Below are 21,044 nucleotides of genomic sequence, written 5' to 3'. Positions count from 1 at the left end.
ATTTTGGATATTAGAGATAATATGGAGTAAAGTTGGCAAATATATTAGACATTGGTGGATTTTAAATCATGGAATTCAATCCTGCTGCCCAAGAAATCATGAAAAGTGAGATCTTAGTCAAATTGGAAACATGTGGAGTTCTAAGGAACAAAATTGGTAATAAATCTAAAAATCGGGTAAACAGACATACCTTCAGTATTTTGGATATATCTCTCTCGTATGAGCTTGGATTGAAGTGATTCAAGATGCTATGGAACAATGTTGAAAATATCTACAACTTTTAGTTTTGAGTTTTTCCAAAATCCGAACGAATAAAGGTAAAATCTCCGGGTAAAGAGAGGAGATTCATTGTGTGGGAGAGACATAAAAGAGAAGCCAGCAGCAAAGAAGAAAAGAAGATGGCAAACGCGGCTCTCATCTCTCTCATTGCTGAAGAAAAAGACCACATCTCTCTCTCTCTCTCTCTCCCACTATGTTTCAACATTATTTTTCTTATGAACTTTGTGATAATGAGTAGCTAGTTCCTTTTCTTCGGGATGTAGACGAACCATGCTTATTTCATTAATTTGATTGTTCTATCTCTTCTAGTTGATTGTGTTTGAGTTTGACCAAAGATGTTCTATAGCTCAGCGAACTAAGCGTGCAAAGCTTCCGCGAAGGACGATAGTCTTGCGAAGATAGGGTATATCTAGGAAGACCATCCCTAATTTACTTTGAAGTGTAGAGTTATATCGGTAATGGAGAAGCATTGGGGATTCGAAATCCCAAAGATCTTCACATATTTATTGTTTAAGTTTTTGCATTAATTAATAGATTTAGTTTAAATTAGGTTGTGTTAAATTCAATCTTAGTAACTTAGCCTTTTAGTTCCCCATATTTCGACTAAGTACTTTTTGCTTGCTAGATTAGTATAGGATTTTATTTTTGATTGGTTGGCGACTCGATCAAATTTTGGGGCCGTTGCCGGAGAACCAAAGCACGGTTGCTAGGATTGATTTTTGTCAATTAGGCATAAATTTTAGAGTTTTTAATTTCTAATTTTTGTCTTTGAGTATTTAACTAATCTCTTTTTCTTTTGTTTTATAGGTTACTGCAAGAGTTGCAATTCGATAATTAGATTAGGTTGTTATCTTTTCTTCTTAGATATAATTGTATTTAGGACTTTTCAATTGTAATATTTGCATTAGATTGGGTTGTTTATGTTAATTTTTAAAAATCCCATCCCTCAGATCCCACATGTGTAACTTTTGTTCGAAAGATCACGTGGATTGCACTTCAGGTACGTCCTAAACTCTCCCTTTTGCTATAGTTATTTTCTTTTAATTTTACTTATTTAGCTTCTTTTGTATGTATGCATGGTCGTCGGTCCCTATACCCTGAGTTGACTCCACTTGACTTAGAGTTAGAAGAGACTTTGGCCAACCTTAGAAGGCAAGGAACCATGGAAAACTATGAGCCTCCAATGAGGCCCTTGAGTGAGCATTTCATTCCTACGATATATAATCCGGTTTTTTGTATTAAGTTGCCTGACATAGAGGCGGCTCAATATGAGATCAAATCTAGTGTGATTCAAATGCTACCATCTTTTTATGGACTTGTCAATGAAGAGCCTTATAAGCACTTAGATAAGTTTTTAGAGGTGTCCTCCATGCTTAAAATTCAAAACCTCTCAGTTGATGCTTTATGGTTACTTCTTTTCCCATTCTCCCTTAAAGATAGAGCTAAGCATTGGCTTCATTTTTTGGACAATGTTAAATTTTCTACTTGGGCAGAAGTGCAACAGGAGTTCCTTAAAAAGTTCTTCCCCATTGGCCATACCAATAGCATTTGGAGAGTGATAACGAGTTTCTCCCAACAAGAAGGAGAACAATTTCATGATGCCTGGGAAAGACTAAAAGAATTACTTAGAAAGTGCCCCCACCATGCTATTTCTAAATGGCAATTGGATCAATGCTTTTATGATGGCCTTAGAGACCGACATAGGCAAATGGTTGATTCTTCTTGTGGTGGGACTTTCATGCACAAGAATGAGAATGAGGCATGGGAACTTTTTGAGATCCTTAGTTAAAACTCCCAACACCATGTTTCAGCAGCTAGGACTGAGATTCCATCCATTGGGCAACCAAAGATGAGTGGTCTCTATGAGATCAATTCTACCATTGAGATGAGCACTAAAGTTGACTTGCTATAAAAGAAATTGGACCATCTCTTATCATTAGGACAATAAACTCTATCTCCACTTCCTACAAGTTCCTCTCCACCTAATCAGATTGAAGCATGTGCTTTATGTTTTAGCCTATCCCATCGTGTCACTGATTGCTATTTGGCTACACAATAGCCTGAGTTTGTTAAGGAGCATACACATTTGGCCCAAGGAGTCTCTAAATTGGGCAAAGATCCATATTCCAATACCTACAACCCAGGATGGCGAAACCACCCCAATTTTTCATGGCGAAACTCAATACCCAATCCCTCTAATCAAATACCTTATAGGCCATCTCCATTTAATATGCACCAAAATACTTTAGGAATGAGCAACCATCATCTCCACAACCCTCACATAATTCATCATTTGAGGATAAGGTACTAAAAGCACTTAGTGGATTAGAGCGAAACACTCAATTGTTGCATTGACATTCTCAGTCCATTAACAAATTGGAAACCCAACTTGGTCAACTAGCTGATGCCATCAGTAGGAGGTTGGTTGGTTAGTTAACTAGTCAACCAATCGGTAACCCTAATCATCAAATTGGGTCTAGGAAAGAACAAGTCCAAGCAGTCTCTATTGTGACACATAGTGGGAAGGAATATTATGCACCTTTGCCTACTCCCAAGCCATTGCCCATTGATCTTGAGAGTCGAGAGGAGGTTGATTTGACCCATGAGACTGGCGATGATGCACACAAGCCTTGTAAAGAAACACCACCTGTGAGTATTTCCCATCAATTTCCTTGAATGGGGTTGCACATTCCGATTGTAGAGGGTCCTACTACTAAATCTTACACTCCCAAAGCCCCCTTCCCTGAAGCTCTTGAGTCCTCAATTCCAGATTCTAGAAAGAATGCTAGGATGCAAGAGATGATTGACTTATTCCAACAAGTTCGTATCAATCTCCCACTATTAGATGCTATCAAGCAAGTCCCAGCTTATGCTAAGTTTCTAAAAGATTTGTGCACCCAAAAGCGTAAGTTGAAGACTCAAACACCTAAAACTGTGCACCTAACTGAACAAGTCAGCTCGGTAATTTCCAACCAACTGCCCCCTAAACTTAAAGATCCAAGTACACCTTTAATTTCATGTGTCATTGGAGATTTATCCATAAGTAAAGCATTGCTTGATTTGGGAGCTAGTGTGAATATTTTACCCAATTCAGTTTATGATAGGTTTGGTCTAGGAGATTTGAAATCTACTGATGTGATTCTACAGTTGGCAAACCGCTTAATCAAACGACCCCGTGGGCTACTTGAAAACGTTTTGGTAAAGGTTGAGGATTTATATTTTCCTGTTGATTTTTTTTATCCTAGATATGGACAATACAACTACCAATAACTTACCACCAGTCATTCTTGGACGACCCTTTTTAGCCACTACGAATGCTTGCGTCAATTGTAGATCAGGTGTCATGGACATATTATTTGGCAATAAGAAACTTAGAGTCAACATCTTCAATGCATCCTTAAGCTCAAATAGCGATGAAGAGTGCTTTGCGATTAACTTTATTGATGAGGCAGTGGTTGATTATATTCGAAACATGCTTATTGATGATCCCCTACAACATTACTTGCCATTTGGGGAATCTAACCTAAATATTGAGGAAGTCAACACATTGTTGGACTCTACCACTTCTTTGGAAAAGTCACCATTCACATTTAGATTTGAGCCTCCACCTCCATTGGCTGCATCTCACTGAGTCTGGCTGAAGACTCTAAACCTAGCGCTTTATGGGAGGCAACCCATTTGTTTAGATGTTATTTCTTGTTCTTTTTCATCTCTTTTCTTTGTTTGTTGTTAGGCAACCCATTCCTTGATTAGAAACAAAATGAGAGTTTAAGTGTTTTAGAAATCCCATCTGATGTAATGAACACCCTCTTGAGAGAATAGTAATGGGTTTTATATTTTGAGACTGAGGTTGAATCGGAAAATAGGAACTCCAGGTAGTCCAAAAGGTTTGTTCATCTAGTTATCATGTATTGCCTTGTGCTTATGGTGACAAGTTGAGACCGATTTTAGATTATTTAAATGTGAAGTGAATTGAAGTATAATGTGAAAAAAGAAAAAAAAAATCTGCTGAAGTTTAAAGTTTAGACCTCCTTCATAGTAACCAGGTCTCGTTGTCACCAACATCGTGCCTCGAGTCAAACAATTGGGGTCTCTTTGGTCCAGTCTTGGCCTGTAGCCTAGTTGGCTTGAGTAAGTAAGTTCGAGGGGTATTCTACACCTAATCCCTTAAGGCCATCTGGCTTGAGAGAGGCTGACCCAACACTCGTTACATAGGCCATCTAGAAAGCTTAAGAGGCAAGAAATTGCACGGACCACAACTGCGACCATTAAAGAAAGAAGTGAAGTAATGTGCTTATAAAGGTGAAATGTCTAAGAAGGTCAATATTGCTTAGATCTTGAGTTCTTGGTATTATTTGGTACCTAGTTAAGTCTTATCTGAGGGTGAACTGGTAAACTGAAGATAAGTGGAGACTTCTCGATTGAATTGTTTGCCTAGAGCTAGACTCAAGAGAGGGTGTAAAGAGCTTAAGTGCGGGGGTGCCTATATTCCCTTCAAGCCATAATGCAGTGTCTTTGTCTTGGAATCTATCTATTGCCAGAATAATTAGAAGAGCACTTAAGAATTTTGTGTGTATATTCTTTGCAAACACTCACGAGACACAACTCGTCCACTAGGGTAACCTAGGGGTTTAAAGGATTGTTGCACATGCTAAGTGCAACCGTGATTCCTATGAAAGTGAGTTAGGTTTTTCTATATTTATTTCCCGTATTGCATTTATTGTTTCGTTTTGCTCGAGGACTAGCAAACACTCAAGTGTGGGGGTATTTAATAAGCATGCATTTACCATTATTTATTTGATTTAGTTCCCCATACTTATTTAATTGAAGAGAGCTAATTGAGTATTTTTGTGTATTTTTCAGGAATAAGGTGATTTTGGATATTAGAGATAATATGGAGTAAAGTTGGCAAATATATTAGATATTGGTGGATTTTAAATCATGGCATTCAATCTTGCTGCCCAAGAAATCATGAAAAGTGAGTGTAGAGTTATATAGGTTAGGGAAAAGCATTGGGGATTCGAAATCCCAAAGATCTTCAAATATTCATAGTTTAAGTTTTTGCATTAATTAATAGATTTAGTTTAAATTTGGTTGTGTTAAATTCAATCTTAGTAACTTAGCCTTTTACTTCCCCATAGTTCGACCCCATAGCATATGATTTTATTTTTCATTGGTTAGTGACACGATCAGAGCTAGTCGGTGAAGAGGACAAATGATTGGTGATAGAGAGCAAGGTGTGGGACATCCACATCCCCTTCTCCACATGGCCGCTAGCACACATACTGGACCTCCTTACATCCCAAGTGAGATTAGATGGAATGCACCAGGCTGTGAGTTCGACGACATACTATACTGGATTGAGCACTGGATGATCTTGTCCATTCTCTGTGATGAGGAGTGCACTGCTATTAAGAAGGACAAGTGCATGCTTCAATCTGCTAGAGTGATCTCACACATTGATAGCGGAAACCTCGTGCCTAAAGGAGGGCACCAAGACAAGATTTCTCCAATAGAGGCGCACGTCACCTATGCTCTCTACGTCGGCTTTCTGATAGACTTGGCCTACATCGTCCTGAATGCCATGTGCGCAAGGCAAACCCAAAAACAGGACTTGAGCTCATTCTTCTCTATTTTGGGATTCCTTCCTTTATTGTTCCATCCACAAAAAGAAGAAATTTCTCCCCCTTTGGACCTCTTAAGAGAAAAACAAACTTGCCCATCCATAAACCACATGGGATAACTCAAGTAATGGGCCATCCCCTACTTGGAGGGAAACCCAAGCCAAACAAAATCATCTTAACCTTCTATTTAACAAGTTAATATATTCACTAAAACAAACAAATAAAATATTGAACATGTCTCGTACCAAAAAAAATACTAAGTATGTGTAAGCCTTCTTCTATACAATAGTTGAATGATCATTCCGTGGACATTTAGGATCTTTCTTCCATGTGTGCTTCTATATTGGGGAATCACCTAATTGCCAGATTGGTTACCTACATTACACCATAGAGGACCCAGTCCCTAAATTCATCAACAATAACTGAAAATTTAACACCATTATGTGGTGACCTTCCAGCAGTGTAGCGGATCCAAGTTCCTAAATTTATCATCTGTACATAAAGCCTGACCATAGACCAACATAAATCCTTTTATTTTTTTTTCTTTACAAAAAATAAATAAAACATCTTTATGAAAAGGGGGTAAAAAGGATTACAATGAAAAATAAACACTCAAGCTGGCAACAACAACTCCCCCAGGACACCCATCGCTCACCAGTTCCTTATCAAGTGGTATACTCAGTTGAGGGAGAATCCCCTGACCAAGAACCTTCATTAAGAAATTATTCCACTCACTCAAAAAGAGAGAAAAACAAACTGGAAACAGCATAACCAAACTAACAAGCCAAAGAACCACATATTACCTACTCTCTTTTGTTTCCTCTCATTCTTTTTCCTAAAGAAAAGGGCAGCCGATCCTTATTTGAATGTGGATTTCTTACCGCACAGTTAATATTAACAAGAACAGTGAGTTAAGATCTCTCTCGCTAAATTCACGTGTATAGCCCAAATATGGATGGAAATTTAGAGCATAAATATCAACTCCCTCCCACAAGCGTTACAACTTGAACGGAGTCCACTAGACATCTCTTGGAGTTCGTATAAACCAAACCTCTCGTCCCAAGCAAGGTCTCTAAGGCTCTGCCTGATCCTTGTTTATGATCCTAGCTCGTTTACCTTTCTCACTTGTCTTTGAGTCTTTATTTTCTTAGGAGAAATCAACGATGGATTCGGGCAGGCTTCTTATGTTAATATGTTTACTAGGCTTCCTTCTATGGGTGGCTAAAGCTAGAACTATTGAGACTCGGCTTCTCAAATCAAAACATAAAAATGGAACCTCGAAAGGTGAAACTCCGACTGGAACGCCATCACCAGCATCTGCACCGAGAGATGCTTCCGGGCCGCCACCAGGTGATGATTCACCGGGTACAGTGTTTGATGTCACCAAGTATGGAGCAGTTGGCGACGGGAAAACTAATAATAATAAGGCCTTCCTTAATGCATGGGCCGCTGCATGTAAATCTACTGAACCATCCAGCCTTTTGGTCCCAAAAGGTGACTACTTTCTTACTTCAATCATGTTTAGTGGTCCTTGTGGAAACAAGAAATCTCCTCGTGTTGAGATAAGCGGAAAATTAATAGCTCCAACTTCCTCGGGATCTACCGAGTCATGGATCACATTTGATAGTCTAAACGAGCTGGACATCACTGGGTCCGGAACTGGATCTCTGGATGGTCAAGGAGAAGCCTCTTGGGGCAGTAGTTGTGATCACAATAGCAATTCAAACTGCAAAATGGCTGAATCAGTGAGTTATTGTATTTTTACATGGAAACAATTGGATCCTTAATATTTGTTTCCCTTCTTGAACTTTCGCTTTTGTTGCAGACCTTGCGCCTTTTTAAAATTACCGGCGGATCATTAAGCGGCATCACTTTAATCAACAGTAAGGCTTTTCACATAGGTATTGTTGAAAGCAGTGACTTTACCGTCCATGATATCAATATCCAAGCCCCTGCGACGAGCCGAAACACTGACGGTGTGCACATCGGCGACTCATCCGGCATCACTGTTACTAACAGTAATATTGGAACCGGTGATGATTGTGTTTCTGTCGGAGACGGTACTTCCAACATTTTAGTCTCCAATGTGAATTGTGGACCAGGTCATGGCATCAGGTAATGACATATTAATCATGCCTAAATACTTTGATAAATCTCCTAGTAATTAGTACATCAGATCTGAAACAATAAAGGGGTGTCAGAGAAAAAGCAACTAGCACAAGCACCCTGAGCCCAAATAGGATTAGATCGGGCCTGTATTTGAAGTTAGGTGTGGGCTAGGTTCATCATATATAAAGCATGTGCTTGATATAAATGGGCTTTGATGAGCTTTTTTATTTCCATGATATTATGGGCATTAAAGCTTGGGCTTAGCCCTAGTAGGATGCAATGGGTTTGCAAGTTCCATGACTAAATGGGTGCATGATAATCAAGGTGAACTAGGGGTGGGCAGTTGTTGGGAAAACCCTTCTAGGGTTGGTCTGGGTCAAGTTTACGCTTGGCCCTAGCAGGGGTACGCAGGGCTAGGTATTAGATTAAGGCTCCTACGGTTGGGTTAAATCTGAAAGCCCCCTCCGCCGCCAAAAGAAAAGAAACAAGAAAAGGAGGGATGATGAAAATTGTTTCAAACGGCTTTCTCCAAGTTTTGTTCTTTGTTTTGCAGCTTGGGAAGCCTTGGGAGATATCAAAATGAAAAGGAAGTGAACGGTATCACAGTGAAGAGTTGTACTTTTACTGGAACTGACAATGGCGTCCGGATCAAAACATGGCCAGCATCAGAAGACAACAAAGTTTCTAATGTTATATTTGAGGATCTTATCATGAAAAATGTGAAAAACCCCATCATCATCAACCAAGAATATTGTGACAAGAACCAGTGTGACTCCTTGGTAAGTTCGATGAGCCCAACGAGTAAAATAATGTGACATCAACAAAATACTACCCAATTTGATTGTACAGAGTCATTGACAATCTCTCTCCAAGCACAATTAGCACTTTGTTAGAATCACTCTCTTTTCATCAAGTTAATACATATACGCTTCCCACCCAATAAGACTTCGTGTTTGAGCTCACCTTGTCTAGGTTGGCATAAGTATGTTCGTCTAACCATCCCCTTTTGTGTTTGATAGAAGGGAGGTAGGTTAGTCAGGTCATAGGAGAGGATCATGATTGCTCTACCTCGTCTTTTTCACTTGAAGGCTTGTAATTATATATTGGCTTTGTAAACCTTGTCTCTAAGATTACTAATGGCATTTATTAACCCTACCCAATGCACAGCCTTCACGTGTGAAGCTCACAGACATTCTTTTCAAGAACATCAAGGGTACATCTGCCACCAAGGAAGCAGTTGCCCTCATATGTAGTGAAGCCGTACCATGCGAAGGAGTACAGCTCGTTGATATTGATTTGACATCAAGTGATGGTGACAGCACCTCTGTTTGTGAGAATGCAAAAGGGGTTACCTCGGGCGTTCAAATGCCAAGTCCGTGTTTTTGAGTCCATTCAATTTGGATTCTCGTACATTTGTGTACTTGGCTTCGAAAGAATTGCTTTTAAAGAGTGATTCCTCAAGCTGGAGTATCTAGTTGGGTTTGGTTCAAGTACCTCAGCAAAGGAGAAACTATGGAAGGAGAAAAGCATATGACACCTTCTCCATTAAAACATAACTACCTTCCTATATTACTACTTCTCTTTGACTTGATTCAAAGTTCAATATATTGAAATTTAATTTCTTACTAAATATTCAATCTTTGATGGTCAATTTGTCTGGTTGCAAGGAAATTGAAGGAAGGGAAGGGAAATTTTCATACTTAAAAAAACAAATTTTCTATTAATTCATATTCATTACTCTAAGAAACAATATAAATAACATCAAATAATTTAGAAGTTGATTATTAGATTTCACTTTACTTTGCACCCGATCAGCTTCGATTTCCAGAAGTAAATCATATTAACATACTACTTTTATAAACGCATGAACTCATGGAGGATGATAACATTTTTATTCCTAGAATACCCTCAATTACTCGCCAAAAGGGTTTGGTTACTTATGTAAAAAATTGTTATTGTACTTGCTCATTAATTAGTCTTTTACTCTAATTATATATTAATATTAATTGCAATGAATCTCCTCCATTAAAACCCAACTTATGATCTTCTTGATATTCATGCATAAATCCCAACTATCTCAAATCCCATTAGAGAATTAAATCTATTAAAAATACCTCTACCCCACCCCACCCCTTAAAAAAAAAAAAAAAAAAAAAGATGTAGAAAAGCGTCACTATGGCATTACGAATATATCCACTCGTTTATTTATAGAAAAGGGAAAAGAAAAATATATTTCATTTGCAATTTGGTAATGATTGTAATTAATCATCTCCACTAAGCACAACCTCTTGATATTCATGCTAAGAATCAACCATTTCAATTCTCATACGAACTCCATATACTATAATAGTCGTCATAAAAAAAAACATTGTACGAAAATGCAACTACCAAATGAAATCAAGTGAATTAATCATCTCCACTAAAGCCCAACCTCTTGATATTCATGCTTAGAATCAACCATCTCAAGTTTCATACGAACTCCATATTTTACAGTAGCCGTCATAAAAAAAAATTGTACGAAAATGCCACTACCAAATGAAATCAAGTGATCAACACACCTATAATTATTCAAAAACCAACAAAAACTCACTTGCATTGCATGTAGTACTTTACTAGTTATACAAAGTGTGTGTATTCCTATTTCATGGAAAATTTTAACTTCATTAATTTATCCTCTATTTTAATTGAAATACCTTTATTTTCTTATTACCTATCATTTATTGACCTATTATTTTCTTTTCATTTTTTCGGTCACATATTCTTGGTAATTTATTTACTACCTTTTAAAAAAATATCTTCAAAGTAATTTTGTGCCTCCTCCACAATTTCAAAAAGAAATCCTTATTGGAACTTTAGTTAACTTTCTTTTCTTTTCTTTTCCGAAGAAATCTTCTCCTGAATTTTATTAAACTCGAATAATGTGTGAGGATAGAGAAGCTCCGAGGGACATGGGGGCTCCAAGAGAATATGTGTTCCAATGTTTAAAACATCCTGAGGAGGCAGGTAATGGAGGTGCTGGTGGTGGGGAAGGAAAGAAGTCATATGCTGGTGTTGTGGGAAAAATCCAAGGTTCCCTAACATTGACTCTCTCCCATCTCCGGTGCATATTGGTTCTTATCGGAGAACTATGATACCCCAACAGGAGTATGATGAATTGCAAAGCATCCAATTTCATTGTTCATTGATCAACAGATCCAATCATCGACTTACTTCTATGGATGTGTAGTGAGATCTAGCGAGGAAATCCTGAAAATTAAGTTCTGGGGTGGACTAACATTTGTTAGAGGTGTAGCGTCTTGAGTAATGGAAGGTGGCAAAATCATTTTATTCACTTGCAGAGATGGCATTCGGATTTTAGTATTCATGGTCCTCAACCAGTGGCCAAGCTGGTGTTGCAATTGAACCAATCCCTTGAGTTTAGAAAATAGATAATTGTATTAGCAAAAAGGACCCATGCAACTTCATTATGGCATTGTGAAAGGACTCTAGAATATATAAAAAAACAATTAATCTCTCTTCATGATCAGTGGAATGAAGTAGAAGAATTAAAACTATTAAAACCCTTCAACAACAATTTCCTGTTTTGAGAAAGTCCAATTTGGCTGTGGATTCTCTCCCACGCAAGGCCTTAACTTGTACGACAGAGCTAGTTTTGCCCATCTCGGTTCCTTGGATTCTAGAGGCATGTAATCTGGATTTTAGGCATTTTTCTAGCAATGAAATTAGTCTACTCTTCAACAACAACAACAACAACCAAAAAAAAAAAAAAAGAAGAAAGAGAATTAATTAGGTCCAGAGTATGTTGTGTTTGTTAGCTTAGTCTCCACCTGTGTGATCCCTGTAACTTATTGTGATATTCGTAGTCTGCTTTTGACTCAAGTGCTCCGACTCAAAGGTGATTCGACTCTCCTGAATATACCTCAGGCAACTGCTAATATGGCTTGTAGTAGTTGGTCACATAATTTTTGTGGCAACAATGCTCGTTAAATGGTTCCCGTCGCCATGGCTATTGTGGACATTTTGGCAATTATCGTGGTGGAATCTCATTGATCTTTTAGCCAGCCGCTCTTCTGACGATGTTGCCTTCCACTTCCACTCTCACCATGATTCTAGTGCTGATCCTTCATCTAATGCACGAAACATATTGTCAGATCTGCAACAAATGGCTCATAAGGCCCTTGATTGTCGCCAGCGATCAGTCACGTTCATAAGGCCCTTCTCCTATACAGAAGGACATCGTTATTATGTTATGTTTCTTAATGCTTTAAGTAATTTATTTGGGTGTATCCAATTGCCCTTAAATCTGAGGCTTTTCCTGTGTTTCAGAAGTTTAAAATGTTGGTAGAGAATGAATTTGAGCCGCAAAATTAAGAGATTCCATAGTGATTGGGCGAGGAGTACCCAACAATCTCTCACTTTCTTGACCAAGCTGGTATTGCACATCGTGTTACACGCTATCCTTCAGATGAGAAGGAGGGAGGTGCAGAATGCGGACTTCGTCATATTGTAAAGATTAGGCTAGCCTTACGTGCACATGCCTCTGTACCTTGGAATTTTTGGCAATAAGCATTAACTAAAGCAATTTTTTTATCAGTCCGTTTCCCACCCCTATACTACAAAAATCTCTCCAATGTTTTGAATGCATGGTGTGCATCCAACTTACGATCACTTACCAGTATCTTGATGTGCATTATACATTGGCATGCTTTAACCATCCCCTACTGCATCATCCTTTCCCAAAACCTCACCATCCTCTCCACCTATTTCCCCTTCACATAGTACATTGACTTCGCCCTCTCCTTCCCAAGCCACTCCCATTCCCACAAAGGACCGTGTGGTTGACCCACCTGCTCCTCCACCTCCTCCCAAGCATCATCCTATGGTAACTCGTCAACACGATGGCACTAACCGTCCCAAAGTTTACGTATCTATCTCGGCCCCTCTAATTGTTGAACCCACCTACTTCTCCATTGCAAACAAACATCCAGAATAGCGTCAAGCCATGGACAATGGGTTTAATGCTCTCACTAGAAATGGTACTTTGGCCCTCTTCCAAATTCGTCTGGGTTTGAACATCATTGGTCGCAAGTGGGTGTTTCGTATTAAGAGAAAGGTTGATGGCAGTCTTCATACATATAGAGCACGCCTTGCTGTCAAGGGTTACAATCAAGGAGGAGGCCTCGCTTATAATGAAAATTAATATATATATAAGAATTAAGCAAATTGCCCAAAAGCTCCCTCCATTGGAAATCCCCTCTACAGGTACCCGCAGTTTGCAAACAGATGCCAGTGACAAATTATGGGCAGCAATCCTCTTTGAAGAACTCCATGGAAAAAGACGGCTTTGTGGTTATAAAGGTGGTACCTTCACTACAGCTGAATAGTCATACCATAACAAATTTAGAGAGATCTTTGCTGTCAGAACAGGCATTGAAAATTTTCAGATCCACTTCATTGGTCATACGCTCTAGATTGAAATGGATATGACAACATTTCCCCCACATACTCCAATTCAAGTCAAGGTTGCTTCCAGATTCTCAATTTTTAAAACGGGCGCAATGGTTCTGTAAATGGTCATTTACAGTAAAAGATGTCAAAGGCAAACATAAGGTGCCAGCAAATTTCTTATCTAGACCCTTGAAGCCACCCCGAGTATCCAATCTGTCCTCCCTCTCTGTTTCCCATTTACTCTTGGGGTTTCGTCCTCAAGACCACCTCCGAATTCTCCCAATGGCAAATCTCCTTCTGATGACGACATTGGACCACCTCATCTCTCCAACCTACCTCCACCAATTTATAGTGATATCCGCTGTCGCACTATCATCAGCCGATGCAGAACCACTTATCAAGATAATTTGGCAGTTCTCTTCTCTAAATATGGCATAAGAGATGACTGGTTGAAGTGCCATCCAGCTTTTCCCTACCACACACAATTCAACATCTTCCATATTTGATCATTCCCCAAAGAATATTACGTGTTCTTCCAAAATCTCTTTGTTGTGCACAAAGTAGCCCTTTTCATCCCTTGCCATTCCATTACGCGTTACCTTCAACACTGCCTCCAAGATACTCCTCCCACTCTTCCTATTCCACTAGGTTATCAAGGTGCTCTACATTGTGGAACCTGACTTACCACGAGGAGCTTGATAAGCATGCATTTACCATTATTTATTTGATTTACATTCCCCATACTTGTTTAATTGAAGTGAGCTAATTGAGTATTTTTGTGTATTTTTCAAGAATAAGGTGATTTTGGATATTAGAGATAATATGGAATAAAGTTGGCAAATATATTAGATATTGGTGGATTTTAAATCATGGCATTTAATCTTGCTGCCCAAGAAATCATGAAAAGTGAGATCTTGGTCAAATTGGAAACAGGTGGAATTCTAAGGAATAAAATCGGTAAGAAATCGGAAAATCGGGTTAACAAACAAACCTTCAGTATTTTGGGCATATCTCTTTCGTATGAACTTGGATTGAAGTGATTCAAGATGATATGGAACGATATTGAAAATATCTACAACTTTATAGTTTTGAGTTTTTCAAAAATTCTAACGAATAAAGGTAATATCTACGGGTAAAGAGAGGATATTCATTGTGTGCGGGAGACATAAAAGAGAAGCCAGCCACAGAGAAGAAAAGAAGACGGCGAACGCGGCTCTCATCTCTCTCATTGCTGAAGAAGAAGACCACATCTCTCTCTCTCTCTCTCTCTCTCTCTCTCTCTCTCTCTCCCTATGTTTCATCATTATTTTTCTTATGAACTTTGTGATAATGAGTAGCTAGTTCCTTTTCTTTGGATGTAGATGAACCAAGCTTATTTCATTAATTTCATTGTTCTATCTCTTCTAGTTAATTGTGTTTGAGTTTGACCAAAGATGTTTTATAGCTCAGCGAACTAAGAGTGCCAAGCTTCCGCGAAGGACGATAGTCTTGCGAAGATAGGGTATATCTAGGAAGACCATCCCTAATTTACTTTGAAGTGTAGAGTTATATCGGTTAGGGAAAAGCATTTGGGATTCGAAATCCCAAAGATCTTCACATATTCATAGTTTAAGTTTTTGCATTAATTAATAGATTTAGTTTAAATTAGGTTGTGTTAAATTCAATCTTAGTAACTTATCTTTTCTTCTTAGATATAATTGTATTTAGGACTTTTCAATTGTAATATTTGCATTAGATTGGGTTGTTTAGGTTAATTTTTAAAAATCCCATCCCTCAGATTCCACATGTGTAACTTTTGTTCGAAAGATCACGTGGATTGCGCTTCAGGTACGTCCTAAACTCTCCCTTTTGCTATAGTTATTTTCTTTTAATTTTACTTATTTAGCTTCTTCGTTTTTTTCTTCTTCTGTCTGCATGCATGGTCGTCGGTCCCTATACCCTGAGTTGACTCCACTTGACTTAGAGTTAGAAGAGACTTTGGCCAACCTTAGAAGGCAAAGAACCATGGCAAACTATGAGCCTCCAATGAGGCCCTTGAGTGGGCATTTCATTCCTACGATATATACTCCGGTTTCCTGTATTAAGTTGCCTGAAATAGAGGCAGCTCAATATGAGATCAAATCTAGTATGATTCAAATGCTACCATCTTTTTGTGGACTTGCCAATGAAGAGCCTTATAAGCACTTAGATAAGTTTTTAGAGGTGTCCTCCATGGTTAAAAGTCAAAACCTTTTAGTTGATGCTTTAAGGTTACTTCTTTTCCTATTCTCCCTTAAAGATAAAGCTTTGCATTGGCTTCATTTTTTGGACAATGTTAAAATTTCTAATTGGGCAGAAATGCAACAGGAGTTCCTTAAAAAGTTCTTCCCCATTGGCCGTACCAATAGCATTAGGAGAGTGATAACGAGTTTCTCCCAACAAGAAGGAGAACAGTTTCATGAGGCCTGGGTAAGACTAAAAGAATTACTAAGAAAGTGCCCCCACCATGCTATTCCTAAATGGAAATTGGTTCAATGCTTTTATGATGGCCTTAGAGACCGACATAGGAAAATGGTTGATTCTTCTTGTGGTGGGACTTTCATGCACAAGAATGAAAATGAGGCATCGGAACTTTTTGAAACCCTTAGTGAAAACTCCCAACACCATGCTTCAGCAGCTAGGACTGAGATTCCATCCATTGGGCAACCAAAGATGAGTGGTCTCTATGAGATCAATTCTACCATTGAGATGTGCACTAAGGTTGACTTGCTACCAAAGAATTTGGACCATCTCTTATCATCAGGACAACAAACCCCATCTCCACTTCCTACAAGTTCCTCTCCACCTAATCAGATTGAAGCATGTGCTTTATGTTCTAGCCTATCCCATTATGTCACCGATTGCTATTTTGCTACACAATACCCTGAGTTTGTTAAGGTGCATACACATTTGGCCCAAGGAGTCTCTAAACTGGGCAATGATCCATATTCCAATACCTACAACCCAGGATGGCGAAACCACTCCAATTTTTCATGGCGAAACTCAATGCCCAATCCCTCTAATCAAATAGGGTCAACATCTTCAATGCATTTTTAAGCTCAAATAGGGATGAAGAGTGCTTTGCGATTGACTTTATTGATGAGGTAGTGGTTGATTATATTCCAAACATGCTTATTGATGATCCCCTACAACATTACTTGCCATTTGGGGAATCTAACCTAAATATTGAGGAAGTCAATACATAGTTGGACTCTTCCACTTCTTTGGAGAAGTCACCATTCACATTTAGATTTGAGCCTCCACCTCCATTGGCTGCATCTCACTGAGTATGACTGAAGACTCTAAACTTAGCTCTTTATAGGAGACAACCCATTTGTTTAGATGTTATTTCTTGTTCTTTTTTCTCTTTTCTTTGTTTGTGGTTAGGTTTTATTGTTGCATGCTCTATCATGATTTCAAACATCGGGTAAACTCTTTCCTCTATTTGCTTCTAACCTTTCTTTTATATATCTTGCATGCACTGAGGTCATGGCAAAATTTAAGTGTGTGTGTGGGGGGGGGGGGGTCAACTCGAGTAAGACTTGTTGATAGTTGGTAGAGCATTGTCACAAAGATGAAAAGTGCCCAATTTTTTCTGGCTTTGGTAAGATACATGTTTTAATTCTTTGATTAGATACAAAATGAGAGCTTAAGTGTTTTAGAAATCCCATCAGATGTAATGAACACCCTCTTGAGAGAATAGTAATGGGTTTTACATTTTGAGACTGAGGTTGAATCAGAAAATAGGAACTCCAAGTAGTGCAAAAGGTTTGACCATCTAGTTATCTTGTATTGCCTTGTGCTTATGGTGACAAGTTGAGACCGATTTCAGATTATTTAAATGTGAAGTGAATTGAAGTATAATGTGAAAGAAAAAAAAAAAAAGAAAGAAAGAATCTGCTAAAGTTTAAAGTTTAAGACCTCCTCCTTAGTAACCGGGTCTTGGTGTCACCAACATCGTGCCTCACGTCAAACAATTGGGGTGTCTTTGGTCCAGTCTTGGCATGTAGCCTAGTTGGCTTGAGTAAGTAAGTTTGAGGGGTATTCTACACCTAATCCCTTAAGGCCATCTAGATTAAAAGCGGCTGACCCAACACTCGTTACATAGGCCATCTAGAAAGCTTAAGAGGTAAGACATTGCACGGACTAGAAACCCACCCTTAAAGAAAGAAGTGAAGTAATGTGTTTATAAAGGTGAAATGTCTAGAAGGTAAATATTGCTTAGATTTTGAGTTCTTGGTATTATTTGATACTTAGTTTAGTCTTATCTAAGGGTGAACTGGTAGACTAGCGAAAAGAGGAGACTTCTCAATTGAATTGTTTGCCTAGAGCTAGACTCAAGAGAGGGTGTAAAGAGCTTAAGTTTGGGGGTGCCTATATTCCCTTCAATCTTTAATGGAATGTCTTTGTCTTGAAATCTATCTTTTTACTCTTACTATTGCCAGAATAATTAGAAGAGCACTTAAAGAATTTTGTGTGTATATTCTCTACAAACACTCATAAGACACAACTCGTCCACTAGGGTAACCTAGGGGTTTAAAGGCTTGTTGCACATGCTAAGTGCAACTGTGATTCCTATGAAAGTGTGTTAGGTTTTTCTATATTTATTTCCCGTATTGCATTTATTGTTTCGTTTTGTTCGAGGACTAGCAAACACTCAAGTTTGGGGGTATTTGATAAGCATGCATTTACCATTATTTATTTGATTTAATTCCCCATAATTATTTAATTGAAGAGAGCTAATTGAGTATTTTTGTGTATTTTTCAGAAATAAGGTGATTTTGGATATTAGAGATAATATGGAGTAAAGTGTGCAAATATATTAGATATTGGTGGATTTTAAATCATGGCATTCAATCTTACCGCCCAAGAAATCATGAAAAGTGAGATCTTAGTCAAATTGGAAATAGGTGGAGGTGTAAGGAACAAAATTGGTAATAAATCTGAAAATCAGGTAAATAGACATACCTTCAGTATTTTTGGCATATCTCTCTTGTATGAGCTCGAAATGTGGTGATCCAAGACATTATGGAACGATATTGAAAATATTTAAAACTTTATAGTTTGAGTTTTTCCGAAATCCGAACGAATAAAGTTCAAATCTACGGGTAAAGAAAGGGGATTCATTGTGTGCGGGAGACATAAAAGAGAAGCTAGCCAAAGAGAAGAAAGAAGACGGCGAACGCGGCTCTCTCCCTATGTTTCATCATCTTTTTTTCTTATGATCTTTGTGATAATGAGTAGCTAGTTCCTTTTCTTTGGGATGTAGATGAACCATGTTGATTTCATTAAATTCATTGTTCTATCTCTTCTAGTAGATTGTGTTTGAGTTTGGCCAAAGATGTTCTATAGCTTAGCAAACTAAGCGTGCCAAGCTTCCGCGAAGGACTATAGTCTTGTGAAGATAGGGCATATCTAGGAAGACCATCCCTAATTTACTTTGAAGTGTAGAGTTATATCGGTTAGGGAAAAGCATTGGGGATTCGAAATCCCAAAGATCTTCAAATATTCATAGTTTAAATTTTTGCATTAATTAATAGATTTAGTTTAAATTAGGCTTGTATTGCCTTGTAAGATACATATTTTAATTCCTGGCTTTGGTAAGATACATATTTTAATTCTTTGATTAGATACAAAATGAGAGTTTAAGTGTTTTAGAAATCCCATCAGATGTAATGAACACCCTCTTGAGAGAATAGTAATGGGTTTTACATTTTGAGACTGAGGTTGAATCGGAAAATAGGAACTCCAAGTAGTCCAAAAGGTTTGACCATCTAGTTATCTTGTATTGCCTTGTGCTTATGGTGGCAAGTTGAGACTGATTTTAGATTATTTAAATGTGAAGTGAATTGAAGTATAATGTGAAAGAAAAAAAAAAAGAATCTGCTGAAGTTTAAAGTTTAGACCTCCGCCTTAGTGACCGGGTCTCGGTGTCACCAACATCGTGCCTCACGTCAAACAATTGGGGTGTCTTTGGTCCAGTCTTGGCATGTAGCCTAGTTGGCTTGAATAAGTAAGTTTGAGGGGTATCCTACACCTAATCCCTTAAGGCCATCTAGATTGAAAGCGGCTGACCCAACACTCGTTACATAGGCCATCTAGAAAGCTTAAAAGGCAAGACATTGCACGGACTAGAACTGCGACCATTAAAGAAAGAATTGAAGTAATGTGTTTATAAAGGTGAAATGTCTAAGAAGATAAATATTGCTTAGATTTTGAGTTCTTGGTATTATTTGATACTTAGTTTAGTCTTATCTGAGGGTGAACTGGTAGACTGGGAATAAGAGGAGACTTCTCAATTGAATTGTTTGCCTAGAGCTAGACTCAAGAGAGGGTGTAAAGAGCTTAAGTGTGGGGGTGCCTATATTCCCTTCAATCTTTAATGGAATGTCTTTGTCTTGAAATCTATCTTTTTACTCTTACTATTGCCAGAATAATTAGAAGAGCACTTAAAGAATTTTGTGTGTATATTCTCTACAAACACTCATAAGACACAACTCGTCCACTAGGGTAACCTAGGGGTTTAAAGGCTTGTTGCACATGATAAGTGCAACCGTGATTCCTATGAAAGTGTGTTAGGTTTTTCTATATTTATTTCCCGTATTGCATTTATTGTTTCGTTTTGCACGAGGACTAGCAAACACTCAAGTGTGGGAGTATTTGATAAGCATGCATTTACCATTATTTATTTGATTTAATTCCCCATACTTATTTAATTGAAGAGAGCTAACTGAGTATTTTTGTGTATTTTTCAGGAATAAGGTGATTTCGGATATTAGAGACAATATGGAGTAAAGTTGGCAAATAAATTAGATATTGGTGGATTTTAAATCATGGCATTCAATCTTGCTGCCAAAGAAATCATGAAAAGTGAGATCTTATTCAAATTGGAAACAGGTGGAGGTGTAAGGAACAAAATTGGTAATAAATCTGAAAATCGAATAAATAGACATACCTTCAGTATTTTTGGCATATCTCTCTCGTATGAGCTTGGATTGTGGTGATTCAAGACACTATGGAACGATATTGAAAATATCTAAAACTTTATAGTTTTGAGTTTTCCCGAAATCCGAACGAATAAAGGTCAAATCTACGGGTAAAGAGAGGGGATTCATTGTGTGCGGGAGACATAAAAGAGAAGCCAGCCAAAGAGAAGAAAAGAAGACGATGCACGCGGCTCTCATCTCTCTCATTGCTGAAGAAGATGACCACATCTCACTCTCTCTCTCCCTATGTTTCATCATTATTTTTCTTATGATCTTTGTGATAATGAGTAGCTAGTTCCTTTTCTTTGGGATATAGATGAACCATGTTGATTTCATTAATTTCATTGTTCTATCTCTTCTAGTTGGTTGTGTTTGAGTTTGGCCAAAGATGTTCTATAGCTCAGCGAACTAGGCGTGCCAAGCTTCCGCGAAGGACGATAGTCTTGCGAAGATAGGGCATATCTAGGAAGACCATCCATAATTTACTTTGAAGTGTAGAGTTATATAGGTTAGGGAAAAGCATTGGGGATTCGAAATCCCAAAGATCTTCAAATATTCATAGTTTAAGTTTTTGCATTAA

General features: G+C 38.1%; 1 protein-coding gene and 2 non-coding genes across 3 annotated transcripts; 1 reads left to right on the top strand and 2 right to left on the bottom strand.

The window, feature by feature from the left end:
• Positions 1–1,822: 1,822 nt before the first annotated feature.
• On the bottom strand, positions 1,823–1,927 carry LOC149024684 (small nucleolar RNA R71). The gene has a single exon (XR_016171936.1). It is a non-coding gene; the product is annotated as a small nucleolar RNA R71 (small nucleolar RNA).
• A 1,134-nt stretch (positions 1,928–3,061) lies between these two features.
• LOC149024683 (exopolygalacturonase-like) lies at positions 3,062–9,398 on the top strand. The gene is made up of 5 exons (XM_089143521.1): positions 3,062–3,077; positions 7,077–7,648; positions 7,729–8,018; positions 8,566–8,791; positions 9,180–9,398. The coding sequence occupies exons 1-5, from the start codon at positions 3,062–3,064 to the stop codon at positions 9,396–9,398; spliced, it is 1,323 nt and encodes a 440-aa protein (XP_088999647.1).
• A 6,447-nt stretch (positions 9,399–15,845) lies between these two features.
• On the bottom strand, positions 15,846–15,952 carry LOC149024682 (small nucleolar RNA R71). The gene has a single exon (XR_016171916.1). It is a non-coding gene; the product is annotated as a small nucleolar RNA R71 (small nucleolar RNA).
• Between the last annotated feature and the right edge of the window lie 5,092 nt (positions 15,953–21,044).

Source organism: Hakea prostrata, chromosome 2, assembly GCF_041222555.1.
Source record: "Hakea prostrata isolate BN-2017 chromosome 2, UWA_Hpros_2, whole genome shotgun sequence".
NCBI lineage: Eukaryota > Viridiplantae > Streptophyta > Magnoliopsida > Proteales > Proteaceae > Hakea > Hakea prostrata.
This window is presented reverse-complemented; position numbering and strand designations above follow the sequence as displayed.

What these genes read in the sequence shown, in the direction of transcription:
- LOC149024683 (XM_089143521.1), top strand. An exon ending in ACTGCAAAATGGCTGAATCA is followed by an intron (nt 7,649 to 7,728) that starts GTGAGTTATTGT and finishes CTTTTGTTGCAG; the next exon opens with ACCTTGCGCCTTTTTAAAAT. An exon ending in GGACCAGGTCATGGCATCAG is followed by an intron (nt 8,019 to 8,565) that starts GTAATGACATAT and finishes TTTGTTTTGCAG; the next exon opens with CTTGGGAAGCCTTGGGAGAT.